The 14,264-nt window shown below is 31.8% G+C and overlaps 1 protein-coding gene across 13 annotated transcripts in view; it reads right to left on the bottom strand.

Moving 5' to 3' along the window:
* The window catches only part of LOC111063388 (protein cycle), a 135,223-nt gene that overhangs the window by 6,630 nt on the left and 114,329 nt on the right, over positions 1–14,264 (bottom strand). For 12 of the 13 annotated variants that reach the window (XM_039430624.1, XM_039430626.1, XM_039430615.1 and 9 more), the window contains 5 exons: positions 12,728–12,866; positions 9,400–9,518; positions 3,510–3,601; positions 2,669–2,844; positions 1,548–1,680 (listed from right to left, as the gene is read on the bottom strand). In XM_039430624.1, the coding sequence (XP_039286558.1) occupies positions 1,548–1,680; positions 2,669–2,844; positions 3,510–3,601; positions 9,400–9,518; positions 12,728–12,866 (659 nt within the window). Of the gene's footprint in view, positions 1–1,547; positions 1,681–2,668; positions 2,845–3,509; positions 3,602–9,395; positions 9,519–12,727; positions 12,867–14,264 lie in introns of those variants that run through there. The other variant, XM_039430628.1, reaches the window with a different exon arrangement.

Below are 14,264 nucleotides of genomic sequence, written 5' to 3'. Positions count from 1 at the left end.
ACCAAAGAAGATTTGGAGAGAACTGATGCAATTGGATTTTATCAGTAGTAGTTTTGACTTTTTTCTAAAATTATCTGTTTCTCATATATATAAAATGCAATACAAAAATGAACATTTAAACAGACTGTCGAACTGATAAAAACATAAAACTTAATAAAAACTATAAATCCAGGTCGAATTGTGCTCCTTGAGGAAACTGATAGATTTAAAGCATGGGAAAAGAGCACATAATCCTTCTTATATGGTGGGACTAGTGCATTTAACTTGAATAGGATATTAAAACTCCAAAAAGAAGCAGTAAGAAAAATATTTAATTTAAATAGACAAGAGTCGTGCAGGACATTTTTTAAAAAGTTAGAATTAATGACGGTGTATGGACTTTATATTTATAAAACAATATTACACGTAAAAAATAATGAAGACAAATTCCCCAGGCAATCCAGTGTGCATGACTATAATACAAGAAATAGGAACAACTTTATTATCAAAGAACATAGTAAAGAGAAGTACAAACAAAGCCCGACCTATATGGGCATCAAATTCATCACTTACCTTCCTACTAAGATTAATCATGAAAAAGATATTACAAGTTTTAAAAACAAACTGAAAAAGTATATCGTGGAATTAGAATTATACAGTTATGAAGAATTTTATAATGCCAACTCATTATGTATTTAGACTACCTATTGTTGATGTATTTTGTTTTTTACTTGTATTTATTTTATTATTTTGAAAATAATAAAGAAAGACACATTCATGTACATTTTGATGTATGTTTCGAATAAAGAGATTGATTGATTGATTGATTGATAAGCACTGAATGCCTCACTTCCCTAGTAGGCATATAGGATAATATTAATTTGTGCAGTTTAGCAAATTTTGTTTTACAAGTAGTTTTCCTATCTCAACAAGAACCTTGAAATGACAAGGTAGAATGGTGAGGGGTTCACATTTCACATTTTTGAGCTGCAACCCCCAAATATAACTATGGAGGGGCGGTTTTATTACAGCACAAAAATAAAGATTTTTTGAAAAATTTGATGCCAGTAAGTTGAGCTTTAGACCTTGGGTTAAAAAATATTAAGCCTCATAGGTACCTATATATAATTATTATACCTTTTTATAGGCAATTTTATAATATAGTACCTACTATACTATAAAATAGCTAATTAGATATTGAAATAATGTTTGAGTTCATAGTAATGCAAGGTAAAAATAAACATTACCGTATTTTGTTGGGGGGTGGGAATTTTGATATACCTAGAATACATTGAAAAACTACACTCCTATTAATTTTCTAATAAACATTCATTATAAATACTTCATTAATTATAAATAGGTCTCTTACCTTATAAATATTTCTTACGGCCTATCTACTCTGGTTTTTCCGACATACCTCAATGAAAAAATAGGTAAATAGGCATACAGTAGTTTAATTTGAAAAGTTGTTTTGTGAACCATCCTTCTTCTACCGTTATCAGCTTATTTAAAACTTTCAACATTAAATCGATGAAAGAGCAGAACATAGATTGTGGTAGGCTACTCACCTGGCTCAGCAGCTGCACTGGATAAGATCACATTATTTCTGACTGATTCATAGGATGAGTCGTAGTTATTGTTGTTATTACAGCTGCTGTTGCGGTGTGTCCTTTCCCGTTTCGCACCATTATTCGACTGCGACTGCAAAATTATTGTAACAAAATTCAAATCATAAGTAAAGTTACAAAACGGAAGGCCATTTTTAAGTCAATTCGTTGTTGGTTATCCATCTCGTTTCCACTAATATTATTACTATCGTTTATCATAAAACTTTCAAGTGAAAAAACACTCACATTCTTTGATGTGGCGACGTCCGTTTCGTGCTGGTATTGCACATTTTCAAGCCAAACAGAAACTCACGTTTCTGTCACAGAAACTCAAGTTAATTATTTCAAATTACTCATTATTCTCATAGAAATATTTAAAGGACATGCTTTTTTTGATACAATACCGTCCTGTAATGTAGGTCATAAGTTGATCTGAAGATCAAATGAGTAATGGATGAGATTGAGTACAGTAATGATTTCAGATGTTTCCTTTGTTTGTGTTAAGTTATCAATTTATAAGTAATTCCAAGCTCTTTTTACATTTGTATAGCATTATTTAGCTCCATATCATTTTCTCAGCACAGAATCTTCACAAATCATACTTATTCCTGAAAAACTATTCTTTATTAATTTATTCCGCTTTATAGAATTTAATTTTTAATTGCTACAAACGTACGATAAGCCGACATTAATTGCTATTTTTCGAAATAGGACTGATCTCTTGAAAAGTATTATTGGTCAAATTCAAGTCCTCACTATATAAAATTATCGTTCCTCTCAGCTCATTAAAAGGGCCGGTATGCACGGTCATAACTTAAACTGAATTTAATCACCTGGTGGCTTACATTGAACCAAATTATAACGAATGAGGCTCTAGTTGAAAATGAAATTTAGTTTAAACTGATACTGTGCAAATTGAAAAGTGTCAATATTATTCATGTGGCAATTGCTAAGTGTCAATATAATGCTCATTTTTCAAGCCAACTAATCACTGTTAAAATTATATTGCATTTCTGAAATGAATTAGGCTTATATCGCACATTTTTTTAGCTTAATTTTAATAATTTAGTGTGTCTACTTACATCGACTGACAGTGACTGGTCAGTTTGTGGCGAAGGAGTGCCGTGGCTGGACGGTGAGTCGACTCCCCGCCTCTGCAGGTCGAACACCTCCTCTGCTATCTGCCTGCCTATTTTGCTCGCCTCCACATGCGAGCTTATCAGTCTCGACATGTCTCTGCCACCAATACCACCATTATCTGTAATATATCATATGAATCAAATAAACAATATCAGTAATCGTTCCTAATGAGATATTCGTTGTTTAAATTTTCTAAGTAGTATATGTTAGATAGAGAAAATTAGCTCATTAATCTTCAGACTGGATGGCTATAGTACTTGGTACAATAAAAAAATGTGCAACATAGGTTGCAATTTCCATTTTTGAATTACCTAATTTAATAAAGAAAATCAGTTAATTAATTTGTGTAGGATAGAAAATAGGAAATATTATTTTTATAATTGAATTGTTTTATTACCTTATCAATTAATTCCTTAATATGAATCAGACAACGTTTAATGTGAGTTTCATGTTATTTTATTTATTTATCATAGTTATTTAATTCAATTTTTCAGGACTACTTACCTACTTATAATAAACAATGTTTTACAGGATGAAAATGTTTACAACTATAGTGCGATAAATGTTTAAGTAAATATCAATCAATGTTCAATGAAGGCTAAGGCTAATGAAGGCTATGCATAAGCAGATTTTCTCCTTCAGTGTCCAGTAACATGATTATAACCTTATTGAATTTTTATTTTTTCAAGTGTGATAAGAAGGGTAATACGAAAATCCATGAAAAAGATTTTTGGAGCCTTCAGGAATTTGAAAAACTTCAGATTTTGAATAAAGTATGCTTACTCTGACTACTGGCGAAGAAATCGAAGCTGTTCTGTTGACTAGTTTCTTCACAATGTACTCGCGGTCCATCTGACTGCATTTTGATTTCATTCCTGGAAAATGTGGAATTTTGTGTAAAATATTATTTTTAAAGTTGTAGGCCTACAAATATGTAAGCTAGGTTGATGCTCAAAATCTAGTGACGAATTCTACTACCGTACTAGTATGTTTAGTTATGATTCATTCTTATTCATTCAACTACTGTATTTAGTGTAATTATAACGTTTTAATCGCGATTATGATTTGAAATAAAGGATAAATGAATAGTTTAGTTTGAAATGAATTATCTCTTTAGAAAGAAGTGAAACTTGGAAAACAATATGTAAGGTTGATGCTCAAAATCTAGTGACGAATTCTACTACTAGTGACCTATAAACATATTTTTAAATACTATAGAGTGCTCTATCAATTGAATATAATATATTATCTATATCGAATTTATATTATATTCCGTTTTGAACTATTATGACGACACTACACAGTCTAATATTTTGAATAATAGTTAGCAAAATAGATGAGTGAACATTCATCATCATACAATCTTCCAATAAATTTCAATAGTCCCTGATTCATTAGTGCATTATTTAAAGTGATTTTTAATATAATATCATAACAATAATATCCATATACGCATTACAATGCTGTATTTAGAAAAGGCGAGCTTGGTGCCTATATATATATATGCGGATGTATGGTGTAGCATACAGTATCTGAATAGAACATATTAATTATATTAGAGCAGCTAAAAATTGAACATCAACTGAAACTGAAAGTATCACTTATCTGAAGTTGTTTCCTAATCTATCTTTCGGGGAGTTTAGGTAATAAATAGCTTAGGTCTATAATGATTCATTTAAAGGCTTTTCGCATATCTCTTCCCTTAAACTTACTTTTTTTGGTCGATGTCACTTGGACTTACTTTTCATTACACCACCATAAGTACATTTATACTTCAATTCATAATATACAAGCTCATCCTTTTATTTTTTTATTTTTAATCACTATATTTTTTCAAATCCTGGAAGGATGTAAACTTCATGATTGAAACATTGCAAAGATAGGTTATCATAACCATGTGACCAAAAACAGTCAACATCACAATGCACATGTAAATAGCGGTAGCCGCGCATGCGTAAATGTTTACCGGACCGCGAATGGAGCTACGGTTACTGTAACTGTAGCCACAGCGTTATTTAAATGATAAACTTATCCAAAGCCTAGGCACATAACCTCAAAGCCTCATAACATAGCCTAAATGAATTATTTATGGCATAATTAATAATAGTAAAAGTAAGCCTCTTAAATTTATCAGTGCTGGAAATAAACGTTTATTATTCTAGGCAGACACATTCCAGGGGAATGCTAGCACCTATAAATTGAAATGTGTAACAAAAATGTCTAACTTTGTTGTAGTTCAGTCACTGAATCATTGTATATATTTGAAAAAACACTTACTTTTCTTGGAGTATTGAGGAATGCATTTTACTCCTGAGGAGCAAAATATCAGCCTGATGAAGCTCCTCCTCAGGAGTGAAATGCATTCCTCAATACTCCAAGAAAAGTAATTGTTTTTTTTTCAATTATTATACAACGTTATTGTATAGAATATAGTGTTTCATCATGGAAAGCAACATCAATTTCAAAAATATCTTTTTAGCCTAAATAATTCATGTCACCACATAAGTAGGCTACTAGCCTAATCTACACTCATCTTAATATAATGAACTTAATAGCAATATATGACTGTGGATAGATAGATTAAATGACTAAGGGCTAGATAAATTTTAATGGAATAGTGAGCGTTATTATAAAGGTGCGTACAGACTTTCGCTCTGCTCCGCAACCGAACGTCACTCCAGCAGAGCGATTGATGATCGACCGGGGAGCAACAATGGTTCGACTGGGGAACGCGAGAAGATCTAACATCTTCCGTAACGTTCATGATGGGTGCGTGGGCGGCGCGACTGTGGTTCGATGGAGGAACGAGGGCGGTACGAGGGAGGAACGTGCTCGGTGCGGGTTCGAAGAGCGTATATGTGTACGCAGCTTAAGATATCTTTATTTCATACTTCGAATAATTTTTGATAGTTTATTTGAATAATTGAAGTAGCCTGGTAGATATCATTTAATTGCTTTCTATTAGAATTTATTCAGTTGTCTGCTGGTGCGGCAGGCTTTATTTGGACTTTTCCAACAAGCAAGTGATTCATTTATTTATATTAATAGCTCTATTTCTTATTCCAATTTAGAAAAACTATAGTTGTAGTCCTCTCATTATATTTTATATAATAAGAGAGAGTGAGACTGTGTTTGCAACATGTGTGTTTTTTTAATTTTCCAGTCAAGAAATATTGTTTGAAATATGTTTAATTATAAGTAAACTTTTGTTCCATTTCTGATAGGAGCTGTGGTGATAAAATTTTCCAACACAAAAAAAAATATATGGAAGCAGTAATCAAAGACCGGCTGAAGTCTTCAAAAATTTGGTTTACCAGCATAGAGAAATCTAAGTAAGTCTCAATTTTGATTATTTCAAAACAGATTATAAAGTCAAACAATTTTTTTCTATGGGTGATGCCCACATGAGCTCTAGGCTTGTGCTAATCATTAATAGTTAGTAATTATACAGGATGAGTCATATGTATGGGAACCTTTCAATAAATTAGAGACTGTTGTAGATATAATACTATAACTTTCAGGATATGTTACTGGTCAAATACTCCAACTTTTGACGTACAACTGAATTTCAACCCCTTCATAAGGGGTTGCGATGACTAGGTTCAGAATGTATAATATGATGACTTAAGTTGTAACTCGAATATTTTTAATGTAAACGCCCATTGTGTGCTACATTATTTCGAAGGGCTTTTTAAAACAAGAAAGATAAAATCAATTAAAATGTACTATGAAACTTGAATCCAAAACGGTGGCTGATTGAAGTTACAGTTTGTAAAGAAATGAGGGTATTGTAATTCGAATATTTTTTTTTTGTAAACACCCATTGTGTGATACATCAATATAAAGGCCTTTTTAAAACTAGAAAGATGACATCAATAAAAATCTTCTTTGATACTTTTATCCAAAATGGCGGCTGATTAAATTTCATCTATTATTTCTTTAAAAACTAAAACTTCAATCAGCCGCCATTTTGGATAAAAGTATCATAGACGATTTTTATTGATGTCATCTTTCTCGTTTTGAGAAGGCTTTCAAGATGATGTATCACACAATGGGTATTTACATTCAAAATCTTTGAGTTACAACCCCCAAGTCACCCCCTTATGAGAGGTTGAAATTCAGTTGTATGTCAAAAGGTGGAGTATTCGACCAATCCTGAAAGTTACAGTATTATATCTACAACAGTCTCCAACTTATTGAAAAGTTGAAGACTGTGATGTTTTGAAAATAAATTCAATTTTAATATAAATTATTGTTGTTTCTTCATTTTATTAAAGCAAAAATCTCCCTATTGGCCATCCAGACATTTATGGTTTTTTTTCCAATGGGTGATGCAAAGCTATAGTGAGGTCCACGTTATAATGGCAGTGTAGGAAGATAAGAAAAAAGGGTTGCTAGATCTCAGCCTTGCCATCCAAACAGCTGATACTGGTATATCTGATGAATTTAATTGTTCATTATTGTTGAAAATAGTTAATCATATTTTATTTGTCAAGAAAATATATTTTTTAAAGATGTTATAATAAATTTTCATGATTGAGATTAAATATTTTGTCAATTAGTTGAATTTCTACGTTGTTGATTTATAAACGATGTGGCAGCATCACAATGCTTGAAAGAGATAGCGCAATCTGCTTTGTTGAACGATAGACAAGGATAGCAACACCATTGCAAATCACACACTGCCATTATAACGTGGACCTCACTATAATACAAGCAAATAATGGCTGATACAAAGTCCAACAGCTGAAAAAAGAAGCTTACATGAAAAATATTTGAAATTTGTCAGTTGTTGAATGATTACAAATCAAAATGAGCTTTCTTTTTGTAATTATAGTGTCCAGCTGTTAGATTGCATATAATCACCTACTAGGAAAAATCCATTTGTCTGAATAGGACTTGATGGTTCAATTTAATTTTTATTCAGTTTTGTGTAAAATTATTGTAAAGTTAGGGTAGAGAATTTACTTCACGTTATATTGTGATTATTCAAAAGTTTTATAAGATTTATAGTTTTTTAATGTAAAATTAAAGAATTGAGAAGGTTATTTATTTAGAATTATAAAGATAATCCTTCTCTATCTTTTCACAATAAAATATTGTAAAAATGTATTTTGAAAAACGTTATTTTAAGGTGAATTTTTGGAAATTTTCATGCGAAAGAAATGACCAAATGTGGGACAAGAAATGTAGAAAAAACGTATTATTCATGTTCTTTTCTGAGAGTTTTTACATGTTCAGTATAACGTGAAAATGTAAAAACAAAAAAAAAACGTTATTTTCAAGTTTCAGTTTCACGTACTTTTCACGTGAAAAGTTAAAACATTTCCACATTTTTTCACGTGAAAAAATGGTGTTTTCTCGACTTTTCCACCAGTATATGACGTTGTAATGTAAAACTGTGAGGACATAATTTTCATGTGAAAAAACGCTCTTGTGTTATCTTGGACTTTCCTTCCACGAGAGGGAGAGTCATGCATATTTGAATACATTTTTAGGTTATTAAATAAATTTGCTAGCAGATTAATTCAGGAAATAAAATCCTTATTTTCTTATTTTTCAAGATTTTATATTTTGAACTGTTATTTGTTCTAGAAATGTTCAAACACCGGATCCTGGAGGAAAATCTGAATGCTCCAAAAATTGAGATTGAATTGAGGTGCAGTAACATGAACCGGTATGTAGCTCAAAAAATTGCTACTTTAAACAGGAAAAGATAAAGTAATCTGGAGCACCACAATAAGGACCTTTCTTCATAGATAAATGACATGCATATGAGTTATTTTAATAAACAACTTTTCACATTATTTATGTCTTAACTATTTACATTCCTTAATTTTTCATCAATATGTCAATAGACATCTATTCACTGAACCCAATTTACTTATATTGATTATAGGTAATTAAACAGGTATACTCCCTTGTCTGATGCTAGTCGGAGCTGGGTTAGAATATTATAATCCTTGCAAATTTTATCTTCATCCTAAGCTGCTCTCCTAGATTTAAAAGAGGAATTTTTTCTATAAAGGGGACAGGCTGCTTATAGATGGCTATTGATCTGTATTGATATCCATGGCTACCTATTGATGTGTATTGGTATCATTAGGTATTTGGGCCAATACTCATCAATACATATCCATGGAAATGTATTGATGTGTATTGATATCAATACAGCTGGTTATGTATTGATATCCATGGATATGTATTGATTTGTATTGATATCAATAGGTATTTGGGCTAATACACATCAATACATATCCATGGATACCTATTGATGTGTATTGGCCCAAATATAACCGATTGAGTAATTCATATTTGTCTATTTGCACTGGGTTGGAAGAGAATTTCTTATTTCTATTTAAAATTTCTTGTTGCATTAATACAGGTGAAGCAATGTAAAATGAGGTAAGCTTAAGCGTAAAATATGTCTTAATTTCCAACTTGGCCTTTCGAATATCGAATTATAATATTGCCAAGTAAAGATTATTTTAGTCAGCCTTATTAAAGTGATCATTATTATGATTTCTAAATCAGTCATAAATATAAATTTTCAGTTGAAAAGTTGGAATTGAAAAAGTATCTAAGAATTAAATAACTGTGTGAGATCCATTGCCAAGAATCCCAATATATAAACAGTCCCAATTTTTTCCACTTTCAGATCTAGAATACTCACATCACAAGGGAGTTCTTCGCCACTAAATATTCAACGTCTTTTGTCCATGGATTTCGAAATGACTTCCATTCACTCTGCAGTTGAACAAACGAGCCATCCTTGCTTCGAAACCTGTAAATCTTCAAAGAAAAATAAAATTAATGATATTTTGATACTCTCTACGTATAATTTTTCTTGTTTCCTCTAGAAAGATACTTCATATTTATTAATTAATTTCATTATAACATTTTTATTGACAATTATAATTATTGTAGTGATAAATCGATGCGAGATTTTATTTGATATGATAACCAGCATCGCGTGAGCAAGAAGGCTACCGTACCGTAATCGTATTCTGAATTTTAATTTTGTTTTAATCGTTTTATATACAGTAATTTATAAAAAAGCTTATCTTGAAAAAAGCATTTATGATTATATTACTCAACATCTTTTATATTACGAGTGATCGAACTTCAGTTGAGATTCTGTCAGGCCCATGCACCAATCTCGGTTTGAATGGAGAAAGTACCTATAGCTGTCTATATCAGTATAGCTGTTCATTTGATCCCACTTCGCATTTTTCCTCATTTCGTTTTTGTATTCAGCGCGCATGTCTCAGCTGTTGGTTCAATGCTTGACGTCAGCTGCCTTCTAGATTTTGTCTGCTCTGGTGGAAGAAATTAGCATTCTCTCGGGTTTAAATTTAGCGTTTTATATTTTTTATTTATTTTGAATATGTTCATTTCTTATTTCTTTATCTTGCATAATTATTACTGCGAGGAGATTCTTATCTTTGAATTCTTCATCTCTTTTGGCATATTTGTCGTTAGCGGTTCATGTTGGCATTGGTTTTTGCCTTGATCCCTGTTTTACATTCGCTCTGGCACACTTCCTTCTTTCCGGCTTTAAAAATGGCTTCAGCTTCTACGCCTTGCTTGAGTTTTGTAAAAAATGTTCATTCTTATCCCTTTTTAAATATTCAACCCTTCAGCATTATAAAAATTGTTCTCTTCTTTTTTTTGATCATTCAAAAATCATTCCCAGTTTTAAAGTGCTTCCTGCTCAGTTAGTGTTGTGCATTTGCTTCCAGTTGCAACCATCTCATAGCAATCTCTTGTCAACAAGGAAATTCTCAACTTCTTCAAAGTTTTCATCAATTTCTTCTTCTCGAGGATTATACTAAATCCATTTCCTGCCTTATTCACGATGGATAAAGGGGATTTCTACTCATCAACTTCATCATCTCGGGGATTGTACTAAATCCATTTCCTGCCTTATTCACGATTGATAAGGGGAATCTCTACTCATCAACTTCATCATCTTGTGAGTCTACCTCCAATCCTGTCCTTATGCGGTATAAGGAAGGGTCCTCCTGCTTACCTATATTCATGGAAATATTCTACTCTTCGAGGTCTTCTGTCAAAGTCACACGCCGAATGTCTGCCATAGCCAACTTCACTTCTGAGAAGCATTGAGCTATATCCACTGTTCCAGTTACTGGGAAATACCATTCAGATCAAGTTTTTAATTCTTTTTATTCATTTATATAAGTCTTTAATAAGGATTCATTTATCCCCTTTTTTAATCACTTGTTCAACCTTTACTATTTATGTTAGGTTATGTCCTCCAGTTTGAGATCTTAATCATAACTTGTCAAGTACCTACATGCAAGTATTTTTGACTATTGAATGATTTTCCTATTCCCGGCTTTGTCAACTTTTTCTACTCCCGGCTTTGTCAACTCAATATCATTGATAATCTTGTCTAGTCCATGATAAATGACTGAACATGGAAAAATGTATTCTCTTACTCTCGATGGACCTAGCCTATGTCAAGTTTTTAGGTTGCTTTAATATTTTAGTAACATCACTTTCATTTTATTGTTTTTATTTTTTATTATCTTCAAGTATTCAACTTGAGTCACTTCTTAGTAATCAATTTTTCAGTTACTTTTTTATATTTTTGGATCTGCACTTGAAGTTTAGGTGTAATTTCAGTTTTGAAATTTCATATCTTTTTCCCATTTGTTTACATTTTTAGGCTAGCTATTAACCTAGCTTTTTCTCTTTTTCACTTTCCTTCAGAATCTTATTTCTTTAATTACCATTTGTTTCAATGATGAAACATCAAATTTGTACACTTCATAATTAATATTAATTCACTCCAGATTGTTTTAGGTTCACAGACAAACATTTGTTCAATCCTGGTTATTGTTGAGGTATACTATTTTCAATAATTTTTCTTTTAAATTGATTTATTTTTCTTAGCTTCAACTTTAAAATTTTTCAAATTCCTGTAATAATTTTTTATTGAGCTCTTCTGAGTGTCATTATCAAATAATTTGCTATTTTTCCATTATTTCAATTTTTTAAACTTCATTGTTTTCTTGGTCTGACATCAGACATAAAAATTGTCAACTTTTTAGAAATTGTGGATTTAAGTTTCGAATTTAATAGCACTCTTAAGCATTTTGCACTTTACCTTTTGTTCTCTAGGAATTTCTTATGAAATTTCTATTACTTGTTGTTGGTTATTGTTTTAATTGCAATATCATTAATATATTTTCTGATTATATATTGTAATTAATTCCACCTGACTTATATTTTTTACCTTTTTCAATAATTGTCCTTTGAGCATTGAAATTGCTTATTCAACTTTTTTGGTGTTGACAACATTTTTTCCTTTTATCTACAATCCCTTGAGCTACCAAAGATGCCATCTACCCTTCTACATGGCCAAGCCACAGTATACATACAGTACGGAAACTTGGCTATACCCTGACGCCAAAATCCGCCATCTTGTTAGGAAGCGCCGCATTGTAATAGTATTGATGGTAGGTTCGGATCACTTTAATGATCCGGATCAATTGATCTCGTTCACTGCTACGAGCCAATCAGAAGACCAGGATTGGAACTTCCCAAGGTCACGTGACGTGTTTAGTATTGGGGTCATGTAAAAAGCATTGGTTAGATAGGCGATTTATTACAAGTTTCCATTCTGTACTTATTCTGTGGCCAAGCTATTGGCCAAGGCAAGTGCATGCACAAGGGTGCACCGGTATTTATTATATTAATTTTTCTGTCCATCTATTCTAATAATTAGCCTTTCAATCATTTCCTCTATCTTCATTCATATATACAGTCCACTAGTTTTGGGCAGAAAATTCAATACCCAAAATGAAACACATTTGCGTAGGCCTAATGACTGCAACCATACACCTTCATGTAATCATAGATCAGTGTTAAACCATTGAAAAAAGATAGCATAGCACTATCCTTTCTTTTCACTATGGTTAAACGTGCATGGTGCATATGGCTTATGATGCTTATTATAAGTTGAAACTTCTTACATGAGTTGTGATTGCTGGTGGACCTTGGAGAGCAGCTTTATGAGAGTCGGCCAATCTCGATATGTCTTCGTGGTGATAGTACTCGTACATACTTGTACCAAGCAACTCCTGAGGAAGGAAACCAAGTACCATTGTAGCCCTGCAAAAAGTAGAATGAGTTCAAAAATTAAGTTCAGTAGAAAACTAGTTGATGATCAGTTCCAGAGACAAATCAAACTGCTACCTATGTTGAAAGCTCGCACAGCTTCCAGCCAAAAACGCCAAATACTGTTTTTCTTCTAAATTAAGAACATCAACAAATATTCAAATTAAATTCAACCCGAAAAAGAGGTAAGAAAATGTTGTTGAGTATATACATTTCCAAAAGAAAAATAACTTGTTTACTACTTTAATGCCAGTCAATTCAATGCTGATATAGTATGAAATAATTTCATTAAATTGAAATTTCGATATAATAAAAATGAATGTCTGTATGTTTGTTTGTTCCCTATAGACTCGAAAACTACTAGACAGAACAGCATGAAACTTTGGGAATATGTTGTGTGAATATTGGGGATGGTTTATGACCAGAAATTTTTATAGGGGTGCTAATAATAATTATTTGTTTATCCATTTACAGACCTATGTTTTCGAATTTTTTGGCCAAGTGGTTACCGAAGAACGGAAAGATGATCATGATTCAAGATCATATTGTGATAATATGATTTATATTTCAGCATCTAAAGTTACCAGCTGTATAATAAACACATCACCTTGTGATAAATTGTGTACTGGTATTAAAACGGTAGTTTGGAGTTTGAGTGTATAGTTGATTGGTACCAGCTGTAGATAATCGTTCCTTAGAAGACCTATACAAATAATTATCACTCCCCCACGGTATATAGAAAAAGACGGTAGGTGTCACGCGCATGTTTGTGCTAAATTTCCAGAGTAGCTGACGTCATTTTATATTTGTAATATTACATTTTTTCTCGATTGGAATCGAATCTTCAATTCGAGATCTATAAAACTTTATAGAAAATATCAGAGTAATCGATATACGGACAACTTTTCGACTGAGAATTTATCGTAAATGATTGTGTTGCATGTTCCATGGTGTCACCGAGGCTGAGTTGACAGAATTAACAGATAAATGGATTATTTAAATAGAGATGATATATATAAAATTTAAAATAATAGTTTCAAAATAAAGTTTTATTGAGAACAAATATAAAATGTGAATTCTAAACTTGTAATTTATAAATTTTTGGTGACGTGTCCATGACGTAGACACTGATTTTGAGATGTGGTTTTTGTTCTGACGAGGAGGCTAGCTCCTTCTCTAAAAATGATGGCTGGCAGCGTGTGTTCTAATTTTATGCTCTCTGAATATTTTTCTGTTTAAGTAGATTATTAATGTTTTAAATTGAGTTTTGAACAGTTTATAGTGTTCTATTTTGTCTATAATTAATTGATTTGTGTGTCTACAAGCCTATAGCCATTGTTTTTTCAACTATAAGTGGATAAGTATTTAGCTCCTAATGATTTTAGATGCTTA

This window comes from Nilaparvata lugens, chromosome 6 (assembly GCF_014356525.2).
Source record: "Nilaparvata lugens isolate BPH chromosome 6, ASM1435652v1, whole genome shotgun sequence".
NCBI lineage: Eukaryota > Metazoa > Arthropoda > Insecta > Hemiptera > Delphacidae > Nilaparvata > Nilaparvata lugens.
This window is presented reverse-complemented; position numbering and strand designations above follow the sequence as displayed.